At 48.5% G+C, this 25,065-nt stretch overlaps 1 protein-coding gene across 1 annotated transcript; it reads right to left on the bottom strand.

Moving 5' to 3' along the window:
- Positions 1–1,011: 1,011 nt before the first annotated feature.
- Positions 1,012–16,508, bottom strand: CYTH4 (cytohesin 4). The gene is made up of 13 exons (XM_010155869.1): positions 16,462–16,508; positions 10,518–10,600; positions 8,891–8,991; positions 8,570–8,636; positions 6,375–6,493; positions 5,926–6,006; positions 5,162–5,274; positions 4,451–4,599; positions 3,125–3,236; positions 2,629–2,705; positions 2,207–2,278; positions 1,564–1,718; positions 1,012–1,243 (listed from the first exon to the last, which is right to left on the bottom strand). Exons 1-13 carry the CDS (start codon positions 16,478–16,480, stop codon positions 1,171–1,173), a joined length of 1,221 nt encoding a protein of 406 aa, XP_010154171.1. The 5' UTR covers positions 16,481–16,508; the 3' UTR covers positions 1,012–1,170.
- Positions 16,509–25,065: the final 8,557 nt, after the last annotated feature.

Here is a 25,065-nt window from a genome sequence, read left to right as displayed (position 1 = left end):
GACGGCTGCCTGCCTGCATTTTGGGTGCAGTGCAGAGCTGCGGTGGTGCTCAGGCTGCTTTGCCAGGCACGGGAGCGTGACACTCTTAACTCACATCCTCTGCCATTATCACTAGAACGAGCACATTACCCTGAGTTTTGGGCTGGTTTAAAGAACTTTTATTTCTTTGGTTTTTTTACACAAGAGACAAAAAAAACCCAGGCTCAAGATGAAACCGATGCATGAAGATGGGAATGTCTCTGTGTGTGTACGTCCTTGTGCACGCGGTGCGTATACACCTCCAATTTTTCATGCCTTCTGGCTGCTGGCCTTTCAGATACAATGCCCAGGCCTCTGGAGTGGTACAAGGAAGCAACTTCTGTTGGGGAAGCCATCAGCCAGGAGGAGAGCTAGTGTTCAGGTTTCTTCCCTAGGGAGACCTGTGATGGTCCCTGAGTTTCAAAACAGAGAGACAGAAGACCCAGAGCCACTGCCCTGGTCCCACAGATCCTCTACACTCAGTTACTCCTTATCTCCCTATCCAACATCTTCAGCTTTATAAAACCTATGACTCAGTTACAGAGCAGGGACTTCCCAGGATTACAGCCCTCATGGCTATGGGAGGTAGAAAGGGGAGGGGGCTGTCTTCTGAACTGGGCTTCTTATCTTCTCTTGGCCTCTGGTTTCACAGTGGTCCCTTCTCCACAGCCACTACACATCATGGAAGAAAAGCCACTGGGACTTTTCTACTCTGCAACTGACTGTACCATTCTTGGCTGCTCCAAGAGCATCTACATGGTTCTTCACTTAATAATACCCAGGCCTGGTTTGGTGGTGGAAGGCGCTGGAGGCATGCTGGAGACATCCTTGTCTCCTCTCAAATCCTGCCCTACATGCCTCAGTCTGTATGGGAGAATCCAAAGGTGAAGTCAATATTGAGCCTTCAAGTTCGGACATGGGAAACGCCATGCCCACGGTTCTGACAGTCCTCAGCGGATTGCACCCTGCGCCTCTGCCTTCAGTTTGGAAAAGGAAGAAGCAAACCTGACAAGGTGTCCTGCCAGTCATCTTCCTGCCAAGTGGGAGGCAGAGGGAACCAATGCTCCCAAATTTCTTCGCTGGAAGAGCCTAGCATTAGAGGGAAGCTGTCCCACAACTACATCTTACTGATGCCAGTGACAAGGTCAGGGCTCAGTTTTTGCTGGCAATCTTTTTCTTACGGGCAGACACCAGATCATAGAAAGGATCCTGTGTGATGCTGGTCCTGGAATTGAGAGGAAATGGGAGCAAATGTTAGAGATTTAATGCTGGAGAGCAGCACAGGCACCCTAACTGAACTTGCACAGAGACACCACTCACCCAAATGTAGGACTGCAGATCTGCAGACCCACAGCAGAGAATTTAGCTGTGACTCTCCAGAAAGTCACTGAAGTCAACCTTGAAACTCATTGATGTCAAGAGTTAGACTGCAAACATATCTTTCCACCCCCTTTTTCAAGCCCTGGTAGCCAAATAAACTCTGTGGCCACTTGTCCCTGGGGATGAACAGAGGCAAGCACAGGCCTCCAGTTCTGGTCTCCTCACCGGATTGCCTCAATCCACTCATCACGTTCTGTTGGTGTGGCTGCTGAGATCTTGTAGGACTGATGCTTGCCTTCCACCACCTTCCCATCCCCATCTGTTTTGCAAGCTTTGATCTTCTGCCCTTTGCAGTTAGGAATGAAGAGCTCAAAGCAGTTCTGTCAGAAAGGGAATAAAATGGAGCAGTAAGGGAGGACAGGGTGGACCAAGGAGTCTATGCTGCCTTCAGCCATGGGCGACAGGCTCAGAGAGCTTTCAAAGGGGAGGAGAGCATTCTACCTCTGAAATGCAACATAGCCTTTCCTTCCCCACCCAAAGCACCCCACTGTGAGTTAGATCTCGAGGCCATCCCTCTTAGGTAAATACACCCCTTCTGTGCACTCACCTCTCTCCCCCTGCACACAGACACACACACACACGAAAACATACAATACAGCCAGCCAAAGGGCAGTTCTCCATTCACATCAGATCTTCCCTAGTAAACTACAATCATGTTTAGATGCTGTCATGAGACGGGGGAGACAAGGCAGGTTGGAATGGCACCTTCGCTCTGAGAAGCACGGTAAGAGTAGGGTGTGTGCACCCTCTCTTCCCCCTGACCTCCCGAGAGCCTGCCTTGGCGGAGTACCAAGCAATGGAGACTTACTGGCTTTTTGGGATCATCCACCTTCCGGACTGAGAGATTCTCCAGAGGGATAATGCCCAGAGGCTCTTTGTCCTGATGGGAAATAAAAATGAATTAGCACCCACATCTATGCCACTATTTAGAGCCTCCCTGATTTCCCAGACGTGTGCCTTTGGGGGGGTGACAAGGACAGTGTCGTCTCCGTTTACACAACCGGGAGCTTGGTTAACAGGAGATCACAGCAATAGCTGCAGTGTCCAGCCTCTCTCCTCCTCAAGACCAGAGGCGAGGAAACTGCATAGAGGGAAGGGAGGTCTGAGTTCAGTCTGGGAGCATGCGGTAGAAAGGAAGAGTTGCCCCCAGCCCTCTGCTCCTCCCTGGCCCCTCAGAGGCTCATACCCACCCAGGACACAGTTCCCAGCTGGGGGTTAAGCCTTTATTACCGTGGTATATTCAAAGTAGTACAGGCAGTTATCGGTCAGAATGAACCAACGTCGTTTCCATGTTTTCACACGCCCTCCTAAAGGCAGTGAGGTTCAAAAAGCCATTAGTGACCCATTTTGCTGTCCTTCCCGCCACCTTCCCCAGCTCCAGCCATGCACGCACAAGCACACCCTCCCAGCCCCAAGCAGGCAACCGCGGTGCTCTCCGCTGGTAGGATGCCGGACATGCACACCAGGGAGCCAGTTTCTGCTCTGCTGGGGCTGGGAACGGGGAGGGGTGAAGGGTATCTTTTTGAGTGCCTTTTTGAGCAGGCAGAGCCTGCCGGAGCTGGGAGGAGAGAGCAGGCGGCTGGCTCCAACAGCAGGTGTCAGCCTCATCCCACCGCAGCAGCCAGAGGGACGGATGCGGAGATGCTGGTGGGTTCCTGGGGGAGATTTGCGGTGGGAAGCAGGCAGGCGGGGAATTCAGAGGAATTAGGGGAATCCTTGCCTTTACCTAGTTTCAGGAGCCAGCCCTCTCGGTTAGGATTGAAGAAGGTATGTGTGAGGTCATTCCCATCGTCCTCTGGTATGGAGAATGGCTCGTTCTTTATGCTCTCAAACAGATTCTGCCCCAGAGCATTGGCGAGGGAAAGAAAAAGAAAGAAAGACAGATTTCTGATAAAGCTTGTACACAACTCTCCTAGGTTAATCTGGTCCGTTGCTCTGTTTCCACAAGGGCAGGAGGGTGAACGAGGAGGGCAGTGGGCAGCGAGCACTGAGGGTACAACAGCCCCCAGTCTACAACTCACAGGGTCTCAAAGGGGATCACCAGCCCTTTTTTTCACCCTATTTGGAAAGTCACGGACACAAAAGTGTGCAGCCATATCAAGAGAGGCTGCAGTGACCAAACCCAGCATGCCACACCAGTGCCGCTGTGGGTAGTACTATGGCACTGTTGGGTGGGATACATGACACGGTAGAGGCTGCAGCCCCACTTAGCGTCGAGGTTGGTGGTTGCAAACACTGCTGAGAGCTGGTATGCAGAGACCAACACACCCATCTACTTGAACACAAGGAGGCACAGAACCAAGGTATTTGCACTGACGGACACAAAGGGTGACATTCACAATAGCAAAGTGACAGGGAGGCAGGTTACTAGCTTTCAAAGGATACAAAAATGTTGGTCAAGTCATTGGATTTGCCATCATTTATTACACAAATCCCAAGCCAAGAAAAAGAAAAGAAACTACAGGCTCCTGCAATTTCCCCTAAATTGCCTGAAAGAAATGAGACTCTGGAGAATAATCTAAAACCTTTACCCTGAGGGGATGCTGCTCAGCAAACCCAAGTGTGGGCTGCAAGCAGTCTCTTCGGCACAAGAGACAAGTTTTTCTCCCCAGGTTGGTTGGGTGAAGCTGGACACATAGGCAGGCTGCCCACCTTTACCTTGCCTTACAAGGCAGGTAGGTCCCATGCCTGCTGAGCCTTTGGGAAAACAGCACCTCCAGCTTTGCTAATGGATGCATCCCCTGCCTCTGTCTCCCCAGTTCTGCATCTCATCTTCCAGGATCAGACACACCATGGAACCTCTGAGACCTTTAAAGATGCTGGAAGAGATGCTGATGCTGGAAGAGATCCTGACACTCATCTGAGGCTTGTTGGTTCTACTCTCTCAAAGATATATCCTGGTGTAAGAGGTCAGGCACTGGCGTCCTGACTGATGTGAGCAGTGTAGGTCAGTAAGCCTGTATTACACTGAGACCTGTGGACCTTTGTTTCCTAGTGGACACCAAGACAAAGAGAAAAGAGGGACTGATGAGAAAATTGGAGGTCTTCTTACCTTTAAGAGCTCCTCCGGCAGGTCTCCTCCATTGTCAATGCCCCTGTTGATGGACACAAACCTTTCAAAAGGGGGTTTGTCCTTCACATTGGGATTGTGCAGGCTGGTGTTAAGCATGATGATAGAGAAGGAGAGTATATAACAGGTGTCTGTCAACAAGAAATAAAACCAGGATGGGTGGCACTTGTCTTAGAGAACAGATCAATGCACACTCTAAGAGGTGGCTTGGTTTCCAGTCACTGGAGAACAGCATTATGGCCTCAGCTGTAGGAAGAGGGAAATGTCACCTCTGCTAGGAGTAAGAGTGACAGAGCTGATATGCTATGATGGACATGATTCCATCCCCTCAGTGTGATGGGGCAAGTTGGGTATATCTGGTCTGATAACGGCTCTGCCAGCAGGAAAGTTCCTAGAGACCCATGTCTGTCAGTGCTATTCTTGCTGCGATGAGGTACACCTCATGTGGGGCTGGGAGCACTTCTCAAGTCTATTCCCCGTGGGGATGGATTGGAGCACAGTAACACAAGGAGGGCTGAAGACCCCCAACCTATTGGAAAGCTTCACAGAAACTGGGCTGCCTCCTTCAGCTTAAAGGAAAACATCCCCAGTTCCAAGTGATGCCCTCCGTGCTTTGTGAATGGAAAAGGAAGGCTCCTCTCTCTCGTAAAGAGTGGAGCTCAGCTTTACAGTCCTTCTTTCCCCCATAACTACCTGTGGACTGGAATACTCCTGGGTTACACTTGCAGTACCAGTTGGCAAAGGCCTCCATCATCCGGTCAATCTTCTGCGCCTCCCCCGGCAGCCGGAAGCTCCATAAGAACTGTCTATCAGGAACAGTATGCCAGAGAGTTAGTCAGATTGGGTGCAAGGGACATTTAGCCCTTCCCTCAACACATGGAACACCATGAAAATAAAAGAAGTCATCCCATCACAGTGGGGAGATAACACAGGGCATGAAGCAGGAGCTCCGCTCCTCTCTCTGGAAACCGCCCGACCTCATCAGCCTCAAACACCGTAAAAGCAGGAAGCAGAACAAAGCATCCTGGAAATCATGGCTCCTCTTCCCTAAGGAGTGCCCTGCAAGGCAGCAGAGACCTCAAGAGAAAGGGTCCTGCCGGGAGGCTGGCCTATAACACAACAAGATGCCCTAAGGCAGAGTCACTTTGCCACTGACAAAACAGGCACTGGGGACAGACATGTTTCCTGGTGCAAATACCTGCCCCACACCCCCAGCCACTGAAGCCACAGTGACCAGCTTTGCTTTTCCCATCTTCTCTGCACATGGCCAGTCCAGTCAAGGGGCATGAAAGAATTCCTCCAGGAAAAGGTGTTAACTCCTCACAGAGCCAACACACGCAGCAGGGCCTTGGGCAGCCCCGTTTCAGCCCCGAAGCGCTTCACAGTCTCCCTGGGTGGTAAGACTCAGTGGCTGAGCCGGCTCCTGCTCATCCCCTGTGTCCTGCCCGCTCGCTCACCTCAGTGCCTGCACCAGGTTGAGGTTGGCAAACTGGTGACATGCCACAAAAGCCTGGAGGATCTGAATGTTTGTGGGGTCCCTGGGAGAGGACAGAGGGAAAAGGTCAGAAGAGAGCTTCCACCCTGCTCAGTTTGGATGCCCCTTTGTGTGACAACATGCACCTGGCTCCATCCCAACCTCAACTTCCCCCCTGCCCAATGAGAAGCCAAAATGCACACTCTTGTCTGGGAAGGCTGGCCCTATCTCAGGCAGAGGAAAGGTGACCCATACAGCCAGCCTTAGCTACAACCCAAAGGTGTGCTGCCCACCCAGCCCACTGTAGGCTGAGGTATGTTCAGTCCTGGCACCTGACCGAGGTCTGCCTGGGATCATCCAAAATGACAGTTGAGACGGGCCAGGCAGGACAGGGCTTCCAAAGAGCCTCCTCATCCTGGATGGGTTGCTCACCTCCCACCCAGGTAATCCCCAATGGCTGTCTTGTTCAGGCCTTCACCCTTATGGAGGAATTTGGCGATCTCCTGCAGGTCTGAGGACAATACCTGGTGCTCAATCAGGTACTGGATCCCCTGAGGGAGGAGAAGTAAGACAGTGAAGTGAGACAGATCTGTGGGCTGAGGAGAATATAGAACCCCAACACCCTGATATCAGCCTTCCTTGGCTTTGATGATGTTGCCTCCTTCATTAACCCACAGCCTCATTATTGGAGAACGCAGATACGTTCCCACCCGTAATCCATTCCTGTTCATAAGCCGTGGTGGGACAGTCCCACGTCCCTCGATTTGGACAAATGTTTCTCTGGGGTGAAAACTCAAGCAAACAAAAGAGGGCAATGTAGGTTGAAAGTCCAAAAAGGCAAAGTCAGAATAGTTCATTTAAACATTTTCAATCAAAATATCTTAGTGCTCTGTTTCTAAATAGAATTTTCTTCTGAATTAACTTAAAGGGAAAACAAAAAATGTTTGTTTAAAAGAAAGACATAGTAAAAAATATACTCCGACAAAAGACAATTTAAAATTATTTTTTCCTACATTTTCTTCTATGTCACAGAACAGAGAAGTCTGCAATCTTTTCAGCTCCATCCTCCCCTGCCAGTAAGGATGGAATGTGATTTTTAAGGAATACAGAGAGTCTGAGATGGGCTGTGCAAAGAGTTAACATCCTATTTTAGAGGGAATTCCATGATTTTCAAAGTCACAAGAAGTGGAGGTTTTGTTCAGATTCTTAACAATATCTAAACCCACTGCAACTCTCCAGATCGCATTGCAATTCTCCTCACAAAATACAATAAAGGAATGAAAATTGTTTTAGATCCATCAAAATGTTCTGCTTCAACAGAATCAATTCACTTTGCCTTGTAATATATAAGAAACTATTTCTAAAATGCCCCAAAGAAAAAGCAGTTTCAAAAGAAGAAATTGAAATGTTTGTGAGATTTTTCCACACTATTTTCCTTTCTTTTTCCCCAGACAGAATTTTGCTAAGATCAATTTAATTTTGCAAAGCCATAGCGGTGATGATGTGGCTCCATTTTCCAGAAGAAAACGTTTCACCCAAAAGGTTTCCTTCAGTCAGATGACTAACGCTTACCTCCTCCAGCCTCAGGAGCGTGCCCTGAGATCTTGGAGATAGGAACTCATTTAAAAGCATCAGTGTTTCATGGATGAAGTGTAACCTTAGCAAAGGGGGGCAGAGAGAGTTCATTGCATTGCAGCACCTCTCAGCCTGTGGTGTGTAGCAAAAGGGAAGCAATAAACAGCGATCTACATAATATGAGCCCATACTGTAACATTTCGACCAGGCTGATTGGCACTGAACTAAAAAAAGCTAAACTGGCTTGGGGTAAGAACCAGTTCAGGTATTTCTGCACAGCATGGCACAGTGCCACGGAAAGAGTTGCCCCTGGCGACTCAAACCAAGGTCAGACAGAAAGACAAAACAAAACCTGCTCTCACGCAGGTTGCAAGTACTGAGACAGCTCCTGTTGGCAGAGGGATGTCCAGGGGGCTGGCAAGCACTCCAGCTGGGGTGTGGACACTGGGGAAGGCATCTTGAGGGTCTCAGCATGGCAGGGGGGAGGCATGAAACGTTGTCACTCAGACCAACAGGTCACCCAAGATGCTAGCTGTGGTGGTTAGCTGACAATGAGCAATCGTTCAATCGCAGCTTGTGGTTTTCCTTACAGAGCTCAAAAAAGGGTCCAGCAGTGAGGAGGAAGGAAGAGGAGACTGTCTTTCTCACATCTTCTCTATTTAATCATGACTATTTCAGAGATTTCTGCAGAGGGCTGAAGGCTATGGAGCCTGGACCCTGCTGGTCAGAGTCCCAGAAAATGGAAAACCTGGGTTCACTCCACAGGCCACAAATTTGGCTCTCTTGACACACTGGCAGTGTTAAACCATCCTCGCTTTATTTCTCTTAGCTTTGGGTTACATCTGATGGGATGGCCTATGGGCACATGATGGGGCGAGCTTGATCAGGGAGAGGTTGGAGGTGCTACTAACTGGAGCCTCAATGAGGTAGCAAACCAGCCCCACAGTCCCATGTCATAGTTCTTTTGACATAGGTGGCTGCAAGTGGACCAGTAGCCCACAGAAGCGCTTCCTTAGAGATTTCTCCTCATCAGTGGAATGAGCAGATCTTACCTTTGGAGGGTCCATGTTGAATTTCTTCCGGCCCAGGGACAGAAGTTTATCCCTCTGTGACAGTTTGCTGCAAACACAAAGAAGAAAGAAAGTCAAACTTAGAATAAAGGGCTGTGTTTCAATTCACTTACAAGGTAACTCAGAAATCTCAAGGAGAGGTGTCTGACTATCCAGGAATGAAGAGAAAACTCAGAATAGAGAAGGGGATTCCTGGCCTCATTTCCCAGTCCTTGTTGTGATCCAGATCCCATCCGTGTTTTTGTTTTCTCAGCACTGAGAGAGGCTTTGTAAACAAAGGAATACCCATCTTGTACCACTTGCCTGGTCTGCCCCCCAGGTTTATTGTCTGCCTCTTGCCTCTCCTCTGCATTTTGGAAGCACTCAATCTCTGCGAACACTGCAGCAATCTCTTCCTTCAGCTTCTGTAATAGAAATATCAGGATGGATAAAGACGGTGGAGGGGAAAACAGCAGATGCATACAGAGGATGTCTTATTTCTTCCCTCAGTGGTAGGAAGAGGACAGGTCAGATGGTCCCGACCAGCCAAGGATGTCTATGAAATGGGCACTGCTCTGGGGTGACCCTGCCGGATTCCAGATGAAAACAATGGGAGAGAGGGGCAGAAAGATGTTCTCACATCTGTTGTCAGTCAAAGTTGGAAAATCAAGCTTAGCCAGTGTGGAGAGTGTCAGAGAACTCACCCCAGTGCTGATTTCAGTTCCTCAAACAAGTGTCAGATGTAAAAGCCCTTCCATCATGCCCATTTCCTTGTAGCTTTTACTTTGCATAGCCCTGCTACACATCCAGGAAAGGGGAAGTGGAACCAGTAACTGTGAGGTCAATATGAACCTGAAGCGGCCACATTGTGCAGCACAGAGTTTTTAACGTACCTATCATTCAAATGCTATCGGGCAGCTAACTGTCTTTAGGTGAAGAACGAAGAGAGGAATAAAAGAAGAGTAATCACTGCCAAATTTTTTAAAAAATCAACTGTAGAATTCAGTTTCCTTTAGTCCCATGACAGACCATGGCCGCCTTGGCTGGGTATTCTGCGTTACCAAGGAAATGAAGATGCCTGTATCTCCTTGCTTCTATCCTGTAGTTATGGTCCTCCTCAGAGCCAGAGCACATCACGGCTCTCTTCCAGGAATCACACACATTCTTCCCCATGCAAACCAGAATAGGTGGGAGAAGAAAGCTTGTTTTATGACAGATCTTGCCTCAACATAGAGTGAGGATGTGACCACAGTATGCACCCAGATAGAGAAACGCAAGTTCTCCAATATCCCATAATTTAAAAGAGCTTCTGGATTTCAGTTTTGCTCTGACCTTCACTCTGTCATGCTTCATCCATCTCCAGAGCTGGGAGTGTTGCTTACTAAGCTTTAGGTATTGCAACGATGTACCAAAGCTGTGATCTTAGCTCCTGAATTTCAAATGATTCAACCATGGAAACTTGTGTGGAAGGACCTGCCATCACACCTCTCTAAAGAGACAATCCTGAGGACTTGTTAGAGGTCCAAAAACAAACAAACAAATGGTTTGATAAACGCAGGGGGATGCAGCAGGTCACTAGGACTGATATGTCATTAACAGGTAATCAGTAATTAAAACTAATCATAAATACTGAGCCAGATCCCTGTCAGTATGACTTAGTAAAGTAATGTTCATTTCCTTAATCCTAAATACGCAATCCCAGCCCATCCTCGCTATTGAGTTGACCAGTCTTAAATATCCCATTAGAGTCGTTTATGACTCCTGCAGCAGAGAGTACCACAGGTTGTATGCACACTGGTGGCAAGTTCAGAATTCAAGTTGAATCATGCCAGAGGACATGCCTCCTGTGCAGGAGCCCTTCTGCATGGCCTGCACTGTTATGTGAAGACACTCCTTGGTGAAGACTGTTTTGAGAAAGTTAGGAAGACAGCAGGAACAGGATGGGTCTTACCTTAATGTCCTCCAAAAGCTCCTGTCTGTGCTGCCTGATTGTCTCTATTTCAGCCTCTTCAGCCTTACTCAAGTCAGCTGACCCTGGGAAATAAAAAAAAAAAAGGAGATGCCTGTGAGGATAGTACTGGGGTCAATATAGGAAACAGGAAAACACAGCTGACAGAGGAAAAGCTGCCTCAACCTCTCAGTGCCTATCGTCTCCTAGGGCTGTGTCACTGCAACGCTGATTTCTGTGTTTCAGCATCTACATTCCCTGCTGTTGCAGCCACGGCACACTTTGCCCTGCAAATGTTTCTCAGCCCAGGGTGACCAGCACAGACCCATATACCCCTCCTTGCAGCCCACTGCTGTGCTGGTAGCCCTATGAGCTAACCCTGCAGCAACCCATCCTGCCTACTCAACCCGTTTCGCTCACTGTGAGCACAATGAGGAGGTCTTACCAAATGCTCTTCGGTGGTTTTTATCTCAGTCATCTTTATGCACTGAAGAGCTGTGACCTAAATACTTCATCTACATCCGAACCTCCCATGAAGAGCCACTGGCTTCGTGGATTGATCCACCACAGCTAGAGTCAGAAATGGCTTAAGAGAAAGAAGCGAGGTTCTTCAAGTCTGAGGGCAGGATCTGGCGGGATGAAAGCCTTGCTGAAGAAGAGGTGTCTGTGGGAGGCTGCTGTTCTGTAGACTACAGACAATGCAGAAATACAAGCAGGCTTCATTGTAAAGTACAGGAAGTTAAACAGATACCAGCAGAGCCAAAGCGACCACAAAATGATTTATAAAAGACCTAGAAGAATTGGGGTGACAGCACTGCTGCTAAATATAATCCAGGTGAAGCACAGCCTCTTCAGCAAGGAGAAAGAGGAGGCTGCAGCCCTAGAGAGGTAAAGCAGGAGCCCCAGGAAAAAAAACCAGAGGGCTCATAGAAATCTGAGAGCACTGGAGCTCCTGGGAGATCACTGCAGACAGGGTCCTTGCCGCACCTAAACACTGTGAGACAAAGCTTCCCAGGAAGCCAGGTCATGTCACAGGATGCCCTGCTCCACTGTTTCATAAGGCAAAATCCCCTGGGCCTCCCATTTTCCTGAAAAAAGGGGAAGTGATGCCAGCTGCCTTGGAAATTCTCTTAGTGTGGATCTCACATGCAAAGTAACTGCTATAAATATGAGTGGGGGAAAAAGGGGAAGGAACCAGCCAAGACAAGCAGAAGGAAAAGGGGACAAGGGCAGTCATCTCAGAGCCCATAAGCTTCTTTCCTCTCATGACCACAACAGCTCAGAGAGACCTGCCTTCCCACATCCTAATCTTTCCCCCATCCTCCTAGCTGTTTGAGTTTCCATGGGCTAAGTCTGTCCTATTACTTTTCTCAGGCTGTGATTTCTATCCCATCACTCCTCCTGCTGTTTTCAAGCCCTGCATTCCCTGGGGAGAGGCTGCTGAGTCTCTGGGAGGAGAGCACCGGGCAAGGAGCCAGCATGAAGCCAGGGCTGGGAAGAACCCATATCCCCTCTCAGCTCTGCAAACAGCCCTCATGATGACCTGCAAGAAGCTGATGGGTTGCTGAAGCCGGTCAAGAAGGGAGGAAAACCTGTGGCATCCAGCAGCTCACAAGAGCCAAACCTATATGTGAGGGGGAAAAAAAAAAAAAACAAACAAGCAACCAAGCAAACAAACAAAAAACAAACAAACAAAAAGAAACCACAATAAAAAAAAACAACATACAGTGGCTTTGCTGCTTGTCAGGCAGGTTGCTGACTTCCCCTTGAATGTCATTGGTGCCTGGGTGTTTCAGCTTACTTTGTCTCCCACCGCTGGCATCTGCAGGAGATGAGGCCAGCCTCTTGGTCTCCCCAGCTCTATCTCTCTCATCCCTACAGGGACTGGTAATTGTGGAATCACTGGGGCGATTCCTTGACAAATTACTCCTAATACCCTTTGTCCTGCATTTCTTTCCACAAAAGCACCATAGCAGGATGCACCTGAAGAACATCCCCTTACACACACACACACACCATCAGCAGAGTCTGTGGTGTGGCTGGTTGCTTTGCTTCAGTTGTTCTGTGTCTACTGAAGCAGCTTAAAGCATCTCAGAGAGATGTGAGGCTCCCAGAGGACACCATCTCACCCACATGACCCCCACTGAAACTCTAAATAATTCAGTCCTCCTTCCTCCTGAACATCTGGCAACCCCAGCTCCCAGGTGATTTACCTGACCAGTTTGTCAGAATGAGAAAAATGTGGGAAGGACTGCTTGTAAGGGGAGGATGGAGGGAACAAAGCATAGAATCATGAGGAAGGAATCAAGGGACAAAAAACCTGGAAAGGGTGACATAGTAAGGAAAATTGGATGGATAGAACATTCAAAGCCATTTAGATTGAGCTGCAGAGAGGGTCCTTGAAAGGTTTTCTAAGTTTCCTCAACTTAAGTCCCGTATTGCCTTGGAAAATAATTGTGAGGTCAGTGCCTACATGTTACTCTGCTTCTCTGACAGAAGGCCTAATGCTCTGCACAAGGCTATTTTGAGGCCGTGTATCGATGCTACTGCACACAGTGGGGTCTACAGTTAGGGGAAATGAACACAAAAGTCCTATTTGGGGAACTGTCCACAGAAGGGCAGCAGAGGAAGCGGCAGACGAGAGAATGAGAGCAGGCTGCTTTGCCTTTCCTTCCCTCTCCATGTTGAGAGCAAGTCGAGCAGGCAGGAGAGGGACACTCAGAGTGAAGCACAGCCTGGCTTGCTCCCAATGCTCGTAATGGCAGAGGGAATTCATCCCTGCACTGGGGAACTGAGGAACAGCTTTGGTCTCATCAAAGTCCTCAGTACCACCAAGTTCCACTTCCCTCTCAGGCTAGGTCAGGACACAGATGAAGCATAGCACTGGTCAGGGTTCTCTGCACAGGGGGAAATTTCACCTCGTTGAAGAACACCCCATGAAAATACCCACAGGTTTCAGGGGGATGCTGTCAGCCAAGCCAACGTGGAAGCCTTCCAGTTCAGACACAAGGCATAAGAAACTGTCTCGCATCCTCTCCAGAGAGGACATGAGGTTGCTGCTTGGAATTTATTTGCAGAGAGCAAATATTGAAAGGAAAGCACATCAGCATCACATCTGTGGGGCTTACACCTGCTCTTGAGGTTGTTTCCCACTCTTGAGGCAGACCCAGATAGAAAGACCTGCCAGTTCTTCATGAATTGCCCAGGCTTGTATTCTTAGTGCTGTCACTCAAAACAGAAGACAGACTTCGATTCCAGTTGTGGTGACTTACGCCCCCAGCCTCCCCATCTGGAGGACAGGTCAGAGTTACCCAAAAGTCTGGGTACTCATGCGGTCAGCCAAGAGTTCTGTGTTTGCTGGTCTCCTTTCCCAAAGCAAAGGGCTGTGCATAGCTGCCCAGTGCTAAGCGAGGCTTTCACTCCCAAGCAAGTGTATGAAAAGGAAAGGAGCAGAGAGACAAGTGGGAAGTGACTCCCAGGAGAGCTGGAAGGGTGGACAGCAGAAGCAGTAGGGGAAGGTTATGAAGAATGACTGCATCTGTAGCACTGTTACAGGCCATCCACGTGCTACCCACCCACAGTACAACAGCCAAGGTTCTGCCGGCCTGTTTGCAAGGCAACACAGGGCTGCTATAGGGTTTAGGCACCTCTACCCATGGCAGTGCACAAGCAGAGCAGCCTGATGGGCACCTCCTGTCTAGCTGAGGCTGTCTGGTGGAAGATTTTCACCTGAAATTCCTTTTTGTTTTTGGTATTACTTCCGTGTAATTTCCAGTACAGACCACTGCCTCCTCAGCCAGGTACCAGGCAGGTAGCAGGACGACTTCCAGCTCCTCAATTCCCTCCAGCCCAATCTGTCTCCCTGCTGCAGCCACCCCACAGTTCTCTTCCAGCCTGTGTCAGAAGAAATTCAACATGGACCTCACACGGGTTTAATGTGCACATTCCAGCTATGGGGGAGGAAAGCTGTGAAGAAGAATTTATGCTGACTCCTGGCCCCCTTATTCCACATGACAATGCACAGCAATCAGAACGGCTCTCACCCCACACATCCTAGATACCAGTCTGCTCTCTGATGTTTGACACACCCCACTCAAGGATTTGGCATACGGGCTCTGCGGCCTCACCCATACTGTAGCTAGAGGGCCCTGAAGGAAGCTGGAAGATGAAGTCCACTGCAGGGAGAGCAGCCTCCCCACAGAAGCAGGTCTCATCTGCATGCAGCTGTAGTAGACAGCTACCTAAAAGGACCATTACATCTCCAGGTAGGAATGACTCTTGGAAAAGGTGTATGTGTACCCCTGATTTTCACTAAAATCATGCCACAACCAAGCAACTTTAAACACATTCAGTGCTCTAAAGCTCACTGAAAAACTGCATCTGGCAGCAGCCTTGGCGGTGGAGGTAGAGCAGCATCAACCCAAACCACTTTCCCACCCAGGTGTGAATAACAGGCTGGGACTGAGCAAAAACACCAGACAGAACCAGCACATCTCTTCAGGCACTGCCTGTCTCCAGGCTCTGCCTCTAGACACAGCTGAGCAAACCCACATTGCCCCTGAGCAGCGTATCCTTGTCTTCTTGCAGTGTAACATCTAAGACATAATTAACTCAGTAACATGCAACTTGTATGAATGACTCTGTCAGACTGTCAGTTCAGAGCGCCTATTTCTGTGGAAAGCACACCCCAAAACAAGTAGCAAAACATAAGGTACCCCCTTCCTCCTCCTGCCCAGCTTGTCCTGCAGAAGCTTTATCCACAGTTACCTTCAGGTGGTGACAGGTGGGTGATCTGAAGAGACCCACCCTCACCAACATTCATAGGCAGATGCTGGGAGAAACTCAGCTCCCACAGGTCCCACCAATTTCCCTGACAAGAGAGGCTGGTATGCGGTTGGAGCTTGCCTTTTCCTTGGCTACCTACCTAGGAGCTAAAAAGTGCAGAAGAGTTGTTGAAACTGGGCACTGCTTTCTCCCTTCACTCTGTGCTCTACATCCTATATGCAAAAGCCTGAGGACAGTCAGACACAGTGGGGCCATTGCAAAATAATCTTCTTTCTTCCTGGCCCTTGTTCAGCCCATTCCCATTCATCTCTATCTGCTGCCTTTGCACACACACACACACACACACACACACTCAGAGCTTACTCAGCCAGAGGCTAGCAATGTTCAGCCTAGCAGTATGCCTTCCCCTGCTGAATCCCAATCGCTTTATCCACCACCTGCCAAAGCAAGAAATAAAACCTGAGATCTCTCTCAGTTCCTCAGATGTGGCTTATCTCCTCTCACCCAAATCTGCCTTTGCAGATTATTTCAGGACCAGGCAGACCCACCTGCAGGTGAATTGGAGTTGGTAAAACCCTCAAACAGTCATTTCCCTTTAGCATGGACATAAGCAAGAGAGGCCCCCGGTACCAAAACCCTTGCGAGGCTGTTGCACTGGGATACACAACGGCATGAGGAGCTCTATGAAGGCAAACGAGCTCCATGGAAACAGCACTGGGGAGCTTGCAAGCCACACCAGAGTTTCATGAAGAGTAAGCCAAATCTTATAGGTGCTCATCCCAAGTGTTGCATAGGCCCTTGATACCCCTGAGTCGGTTCTCAGATCAGCTCAGGATTACCAGCACAAGGGACCTCAGCAGTAGACACTCTCAGCGCAAAGTTAATTCAAACCAGTGGGAAAACTTCTGATGTGAAAGGAAGTTGGCTTACGCGAGAGCAAGTAAAAAGAAAACTATGCCTATGATGAAAGCTGACAAGCAATTAACTGCACCACCAGCAATCTTCTACCATGCCGTTCCTCCGGCCACCAGCTGCTGGGAGCATCCACTCTGCCTGCTGGAAGCATCCGCTCTACCCACTGGGATTTCGTGGTGCACTCTGCCCCATCAAACTGAGCGCACAGCCCTCACAGAAAACAAGGCAAACGACGGTGGAGGCTTACCAGCAGAACACAAGTCCATCCTGAAGAGCGTGGTATATTTTCAACAAAATTGTTGTTCCCCCTTGCCTTCTGCTTGTTGAGATGCTGCACAGAACCGAAACAGTCAGTACCCCAGATGATAGCAGCGTGGGGGGGGAGGGGGCGGGTTGCCCTGTGGCTCCTCCCTTCCCCTCCTCGTCCCTCTGACCGCATCTCATGAGCTCGCATGGGTGAAGGAAACTGCATCTGCAAATCACTATGAGCTAACAGGGCTACTTCTGGACTGCAAATCCACACACGCTTTTCCATCCCAGCAGCTTTCTGGGGGATGGCTGAGCACACATCCCTGTTTGAGGGGGCTGCAATGAGCAGTGAGGGGCTGGTAGTACTTTGGGCTTTTGTCTGAGATACTCCGAGGTGTGAGAGGGGGACAAAAGGGAAGTTCTTGATTCAGAAAACCCATCTGATTTGGGAAGTGGTTTCATTTTAAAGGAAAGATTCTTCCTGTATTAATTCTGCAGCAGTGTGGGGGGGGATGCAGACTCCAAAATTGTAGGGTGGTTGATGGAGGGGAGAAAGAGTCTTTTTCTTCTTTTCCTTCCCTCACTACACACTAAGTGACTTGTATAAGTCTTGCTCCTTTTTTTTTCCCACTAGCAAACTCTTTTTCTTTGGAAGCCTTGTAAGTAAGGATGGAGTGAACTGAGGAGGAATGAAATAGTCTCTCAGGTTTAGTGATGTTCCTGCTGGTGGGAGAACTGGCAATAGCAGGACCCTTTTGAAGACACTTGTGCTGCCCTGTTCACTTGTGAGGCAGAGGTACCCTTTTTCCTCCAGCCCCTCCACACAGCCCCAGAAGGCTGTACACTTCCCCTTGAGTTGCATTTGGTTGCCATGTGGTTTATGTGGTAGATCTCTTGATGTAGGCAATGAGGGAAAAGCAGCATGCAGGAGAGCACCATGCCAGAGAAGTGGTTATTGAATAAATAGGTCAAGGTAAAATTCAAACCAGGTGTGATGCCCAAAGAGGGCTCCTTCCTCCTCTAACAGGACTGAAGCTGCAGAGGGACTGCTCCTCTCCATGCATGAACACTTACCCCTGAAGCATTCTCCATCCTTTGCTCCCTGAAGTGTTGCTGTACTCACAGCAGACCTTGAGCAGGACAGCAAAACAGGTTTAGACTTCTACCTACCATCTTTCCATGAGACAGCAAGTTAGAGTTTGCAAGAGCATTGCATGTGTAGAAAAATAAAAAATGACCCTCTGACTTTTTAGGCAGCTGGAGTTAGCATTTGTGTGCACTTGCCACTGTTTGGAATAGGCTCCTGTGAGGCTGAAGGTCCTTGGCTCACTAGGAAAGGAAGAGCTATTACTTTCCCACATTCCCATCAGCTGAGTCTGAGATCCTCCGGAGAGAATAACTGGCCTTTTAAAAGGCTTGATGCAAAAGGTAGGACCTGGCTGAACACTCTGGCTAAGGTGCACTGCACTAGGGCCACTCAAGAAACACACAGATTGCCCTCCCTTCCTCTCAGTCTCTTGCATTTGCTCTGGCCTGTGGTCATGCTATAGGTTCAGTGCTGTTACTGGGGTGGACAAGCACTCCACTGAAGTGCTCTAGTGAAGAGTAGGAGATATCCTAACCTTAAAGAAGTCAAGGTGTGGCAGAAATCCAGAATGAATCCACACAGGCAGCTGTAGGCAGGGTCACACATAACCTATGATCTTTAGGAAGAGTCAGTGGCACATGACCAGAGTCAATATTTTCAAAGAAGCAGGTAGGAGCTTAGTTGGGAGGGATAAAAAGAAGGGGAAGAGAGAGAGATTTATTAATGCAAACTGATTTCAAACCATTACACCCATGTCTGCCCTGACCTTCATTACACTCAATGTCCATGCTTAAAATTTACCAGAGACATGCCTTTGGGTCACAAATTGCCAAAAGCCCACCCCTTGAAAACTCAACTTCTGTCCTGAGATTCTGGGCCACATCAGAGGAGAATTCACTGCCCCACAGCCTGTACCAGTGTCCCAATTCCTGCACTGGGCCTGGGTCCAGCATATCACCTCCCATCCCTTCATCATGGTTTTCCACAGAAGAGTTGTTTCAGCAGTACTGCAGCTGGCATCGAGCAGACAGGGCAACCTAAAGCACTTCCTTGAAAGACCTGATCTTGCCTGTGTCCAAGGTGGGTGACATACATAGACAGCTTGATCAGGGCTGCTCTTATACATGTGTCTGTGGGCAGGTCAGACCACAAGCACCCTGCAAACAGCAAAATGGATGGCTCTGTGCACTGCAGCAGTACCCTCAGCCACTCCAACAGAGAGCAGTGCCAAACCTGTATCTGTCTCTCTAATCCATATTTGCTTCATCTCTTAACTCCTTGATGCTTCCTTCTCACAGCTTTTCACGCCTGTCTGTTAGAATCCCTGACTGCCCTGTTTTGAGACCTTACAAACTAATTCACTTCAGTGATTGCCTCCCCTGCTTGCATCTCCTGGTTCTGGTCACCTTGCCTTTAACAGTGGTTGGCCTTGATGCGCTTTAAATGCTTTCAGTTGTTTGAGCCAAAGGAGTCTGAATAGGAAATGCACTGTTAAAGAATCACAGAAGTCTGTTTCATGTAGGAATGAAACCCCTGTGAGATATTTTCTCATGAGGGTATGCAAGAAGTGAGACAGCATCCTATAACTAAACTAAGCCTAGAGCATCTCCTATTCTTCCCAAAGTGCAGGGTAACTACATCTCCCTCTCCAGGTCCTTAGTTCTCCACTCATTCACATGGTGCACAGACTAGTTTGGTTCCAGGCTTACCCTGGAACAAAACAACTAGTTTCTATCTTGAGGAAACCTAGACCCAGATGAGAGATGAGTTTGTCTGAGCATTCTAGACAGGCAATATGGATCTGTAGTGAACTCAGGTGGATACCACCACTAGCTCAGCCAGCAATGTGCCTGGAAATGCCCTTAAGGTAAGTAACAAGTTCTGTGGTCATGGCATGAAAATATCATGGATGTGTGACAACACAGCCCTCTCAAAGGAAAAAACAAAGCCAGATAGAATGTGGGAGAACAAGAAAGAAAGGGAAGGAAGGAAGAAAGGAAGCAAGCAAGCAAGAACATATAAAAATTAAAACATCAAATGGGTGCTAAGGGAGATGAGATTTAGATGCTGTACAGTGTGGTCAGAGCTAGCCCATAGCCAGTGGCTCAGAGCACGCGGGTTGTCAACAAGGCCAGCATAGACACAGCTTAGGTCAAATACAGACTGAACAAGGAGAATTTCACATGCAGCAAAAATCAACTTATGCTGAAAGACACCCACATCTAGGGGACTGACTCTTATAGCGGGCACTGGTTCTGGCATCTTCCTCTTTCTAGAGAAACCTGTGGCCTACACATTAAAAATCCCCACCATGATGACTGCAGCAACATCAACCCAGATGAGATCAAGGGCATAGCCCATCAAGGAATGCACTCCTTGGAAAAGCTGGATACTGGATGAAAAACAAAAAAAACATTTTCCAGGTGATAGAGATTATTTGAACAAGGCAAGGCAAAGAGTAGAGCTGGGAATAGCCACTCCTTGCTCCAAAACATACCTAGCTCAGAGGTGCAAAGAAAGTTCTCTTAGCTGTGCAAGAAGAGGTGTCAACAAGGAAACTGGGTGGGAGGGGGGTATTGAGTGGCCTACATAATATTGGGGTAAGTAAAGGGGGCTGGGACAGGTCAGACATGTCTTGGGTTGGATTGGGGTGGCATTTAGCCCTTTTCATCCCCTCCTATCACTCCCCTTCACATCCATCACCCTGCAGGTAAAGCAATGCTTCTCCTGTGCCTCCAGAGCTGTTGGGAACAGGGACAGGAAGAAGCAGATGCCCAGAAATCAGCGCATCTGATACAGGACTGGGGCTACATCCAGTGATTGCCGCTGCCACTGCACATCTTTCCCAGCTGTGGTTATCTCGGACTGCAGCTGTGCAGGCAAGAGGTGGGAGTGTTTGCAATGGGGACATCCAGGCTGGTCCAGCAGTTCTCACCTCATCAAGCATGGACAGATTAGACAAAGTGGTGCAGATCAATACCCCAGGCTGCTGTGCCACAATCCGCTTTTTCTCCCAGGATGCTCCCTGACTGTACACAGAGACTTAATTGGAGCTGGAAATATCTGTTGTTCTGGTGGTCACAAAGGAAAATATCAAACCAACAGCATGGGTGCACTTTTCTACTCCTTGGTATAGGCTTCCAATAATTGTGTAAATAAAAGGGAAATATAAATATTCTCTGCTACTTTCAAGGAGATAAAGACAGTGACAAAATGCCATATATTTCTCTGTGCTGAAAATGTCAGCTGTGTTCCCACAACCCTCTGCAGAGAGACAAAGGACAGATCTGTACAAATTCAATAGCCCCTTCAGGAGGTTTAGGCTGCTGTTCAGGTTGGGCTTAGGGACTGCAGTATGTCAGGAGAGAGTGTGGCACTTCTTACATGGTATTGTGGTGATTACGAGCTGCACAGACAGTATTTTGGTGCCAGGTAAAACAGCATTAGAGCAAAGATAATAACAGAATTTTTCATAAAACAATTGAAATAAAATAATCCTTGTCCCAGTGTGAGGAACAACACAGACCCTGGCAGCAAGAGCAGTAGCTCAGGCTGCAAACGTACAGGCAGTAAGTAAAGCTACTTGTGCAGGGTAGCTGGAATAGCCTATTCTCAACTGCTTGTACTAATTCAAGGAACTGGAGTCTATTTTAAAAGTAGAAAGATGGTGATTATAAAAAGCCACAGAACAAAACAAAAACCTCTTATAAAGATTACAGGAGGGTCACTTAGAGTATGATAAACTTGAATGAAGAGCCAGAGGGATTTTTTTTGATGGACTTTGAAATGCAGCAAGATTGAAGCTTTATGCCTTTGAAAACAAATAGTAGAAGTCAAGCAAAAGATTGTACCTTGGTAGTGAAATATTAGTCTTGTAAAACAGAATAGCTATAGATTTCCTTAGTACTCTGAACAGCACTTTTCACTTCCTTGATGCAGCCTTCCTGAAATATACCATAGCTTACCAGTGAAGATATATATTAGATCTGGTTTTACAAAACATAGCATATCTAACATCTGATAACATATGAAGAGTGCTTGCAGGGAGGGGAGTCCAGCCAAGCAGTTGACACTCAAGTTAGAATCTACACATGCCATCTCTAGTCCCTGTTACATCCCCCCTACAACAGGCAGGTGAAAAATGCTATGGAGCCGTCTGATCACCTCATGAGAAAGGATGCACAGTCAGATACTGATCTGTATTTATCACCATTAAGTAACAGAGTGGTATCAGCAAGATGGGGGTTGTCACTGCCCGAGAACCAAATGTCTCAGAATGGAAACCCCTCTGGGAATCACTGGGGACTTGCAGAAGTACAGAGAACCAGATAAGGCCAAGCCATAAGAAAGCATGATTTAGAGCCTGAGAACAACTTCTCAACTGAGGGAAGTGCACGTGTGAATCAGAAAGAACTTGATGCCCAAAGGTCTGTGCCATGGTCTTCTGCTTACCCAGGTACCTGGCGGAGAAGAGAGGGAGGAGGTGAACCTTTTTCAGTGCTCTAGATCAGAGGGTGGCAGTGGACCTGCTACTTGGCCCCTAAACGGAAAGGCTGAGAGCAGCCACACTCTGAAGATAGAAGATGCTCCATGACACAACATGTCTGCCCCTGACTGCAGTAGGGCTGGTCTCCAGGAAAGCCCATGAGTAAGACAGTAAATGTCATTTACAAGTTGAGTTTCCTATGAGTTATGTTGTAAATGCAGGTAGTGTGTGTTCAGTGAGGCTGCATTGCAAATTCAGGGTTTTTTCTAAGTTTTTGGTTGAGAGGGTAAATTTAGGCTAGAGAAGCCCTTGGTATGTTAGAAAACAGATGCTGTATGGAGCAAATCCACAACCTAAGAGCTCTAACAGGGACTGCAGAACATCACGGCCTGAGGTGCATCGCCCCACTTCAGTTATGACCTGAGCTTTGAATTCAGGGCAGGTTTTTCAAACAAGCGTGGCAGTCAGTGTGAAGCCAGAGCAGCAAGGGAGAGGAGGGCAGAGAGGGAGAGGGGGGCAGCAACTGGGAGGGGTGGGAGTGGTGGAAAAGAGAAGCAGCAAAGCAAGAACTAAGAGCAGGAGGCAGATGGTAGGAAGCTGTGTGAATGGGGAAGTGGGAAGACGCAAAAGAGGAATAAAACAAGCAGGGACAGTTTGCAGCCCAACCAGGCAAATTACTCTCTTCCCTGTGGAGGCCAAGCACACACAGAAAAGGTCTCATGGTCACTCAGGATTGCCTGAGCAATAGCTCACATAAAATAAGTCCTGTCAGGGCCCAGGGTAATGAGAATGCCTGCTGTGGCCATGCCCTATGTGCGTGAAGAAATGGGCCTCGGGTTCTGCTGTGGAAAGGATTGCCCCTGCTACCCTTTGCTGAAGGACAAGCCTCCTGTTCAGGTCCTGCCCTCCTGTGCAGGACTGTGAAGTGCACACTTCATTTCTGAAAGAGCCCACTCACCCTTTTCCCATCTTCCCTGAAGGAGCAGAACTCCACAGGATGACAGGGAGAGATATTGTCACCCAAACTCCTCACTGCTTTGGATCCTTATGGGGAGAAAAATAGTATCATGAATTTCCCTCTTTGCTTACCATCCCACATGGGTGCAGCTCAAACCCAGCACAGATGGGTCACTCAAGGCGACCCACCCCAGGGCCCTGGAGGTCTCTCAGGGCAGAACTGTCACCCTGAGGAATTCTTTCCCATTAGCATCTTCCTCAAACTCAGCAACAGGAACAAGAAACCCCAGGTGGGTGCCTGCCTTCCCTCCGCCCAGCTGCACATGCAGAAGGAAACTCATGTCGAGAGCACCTCTTGGTGGTGCGAGAGGGCATCAAAGCAGCAGCTCAGTTAAGAGTTATGGGCCTGTTTCTTTCCCTTTCCTGCAGCATGCACAGCCTAGAGGTTTTAATGTAACAGTTGCCAGTGGTTCTCAGGGTGATTACAATACATGTTATTTGAATGCAATAGCCCATTTTTAATAATTTAAATAGGAAGAAAAGAAACACCCTGAGAGCCTTTATGTAGATCTCTATTGTCCCTCTACAAAGGCACTGGCAGAGGCGGGGTGTTTATAGATTCACAGCACAGACCTCTGACTTTAAGAACTGACTATCCATAGCAGTAGCACACAATTGTCTTCCAAAAGCAATTTTCCCATTAGAGGGTTGGAGATACACCTTCTTGGCAGGACTTCCACAGCTTATTGTTGGCTATAAAGAGCTAAAGTGTCTTTGACACTGGGTTCACCTGTACATCAGGTCTCAACAACTGTCCCAATTGTCCCAAGACAATTCTAACTTCTCGTCTTCTTCTTCACTCCCTTCCATGCTGCCAGTCCCACATGCCCATATGACAGACTACAGGGACAAAAGCACACATTGGCATTCAGCAGGTCAGCGGTCCTTGTTCATCCCTGCCACCAGGTCCCACTGTGCCACTGGCTGGTTTACCATCCAGTTTCCCTTAGCTTGAATCCCATCCCTAGCCCCAGTATCCTCACATGACTGTTACTCTGTCCCAGGTAAGACTCAATGTATACTCTGGCTCTCCCCAGCTCTTCCCTCTCAGTCTCCATCCTTCCCAGGTGTTTACTCTCTGTTCTTCCTACCCTGCACATAACCCCAGGCACATAAGGGTTACTGGAAACCTTCAGAGAAAATATCTGGTGAAAACAGAAATATTCCTGTGGAGAAGATGTTTCCAAATGCAGTTTCAACAATGGCCAGAAAGGGGTTAGTTTCTTGCTTGCCCATCCCAGGCTTCCTGCCCAACCTAGAGCTCCCTGAAGCTCTAAGGACTCCACCAGCTCCCTGGGCCCTCACTTGTCACTCAGGTGTCTCCATCCGAGAGCTCTCAACGTGTCCAATTGCTTAGGGATCTGTAATGGTTTCCCTCCATCCACCAGTAGCATTCCCTAGAGCCAGGCATACCTGCCTTCTGTCCTGGCTGAGTCCCTGCCTCCTGGCGCACTGTACTCTGATCCTGCCTGCCCTTTCCAGCTCCTGCTGCTGCTCTCCCTGTAATAGCTGTTGTCACTCTCCCTCTGTCCTCCTCTGACCTGTATGCCTATGGCTTGTGCCTGCTCTTGCTTGCAGAGGAGTCAGTGGGTTTCCTTCCTCCCCCTTCCCTACCACCCACAGAGGAAACACCTAGTACAGCTGGTCGCTTTGTGATTCTGAAATAGCTGCAAGACTTGGAAATGTTCCACTGTTGAAGGTTTCTGGGTTGCGGCCAGTGCTGAGTGACAGATGGGAGAGCTCTCCTCCCGAGCGGGTCAGTTGCCACCGCCTCCCATGGCTGCAGCAGTGCAAAGGTCATCAACCTTTGGAGAAAACACTTTCCCTCAGAGTTCCTTCCTTTAGGAACACTGCAGCTGAAACCCCTTGTTCTTGTTCTAACTGGCCTCCTGACAAAGCCTGAAAATTCCAATTAATTCTGTGTCACTGCATCCCTTCTTCTATAAAATGCATCTCCTACCCATCCACTCCTAAGTACAGGCTGGAGCACACAGATGTGCACACGTACACAC

The sequence above is a fragment of the Eurypyga helias genome, unplaced genomic scaffold (assembly GCF_000690775.1).
Source record: "Eurypyga helias isolate BGI_N326 unplaced genomic scaffold, ASM69077v1 scaffold30837, whole genome shotgun sequence".
In the NCBI taxonomy this organism is placed as follows: domain Eukaryota; kingdom Metazoa; phylum Chordata; class Aves; order Eurypygiformes; family Eurypygidae; genus Eurypyga; species Eurypyga helias.
This window is presented reverse-complemented; position numbering and strand designations above follow the sequence as displayed.

Coding starts and splice junctions, on each gene's coding strand:
- CYTH4 (XM_010155869.1), bottom strand. Junction 6,494..8,569: donor TCAACATGGACCCTCCAAAG/GTAAGATCTGCT, acceptor CTCCTCCCTCAG/GGGATCCAGTACCTGATTGA. Junction 2,279..2,628: donor ACTACTTTGAATATACCACG/GTAATAAAGGCT, acceptor ATTTCCCATCAG/GACAAAGAGCCTCTGGGCAT.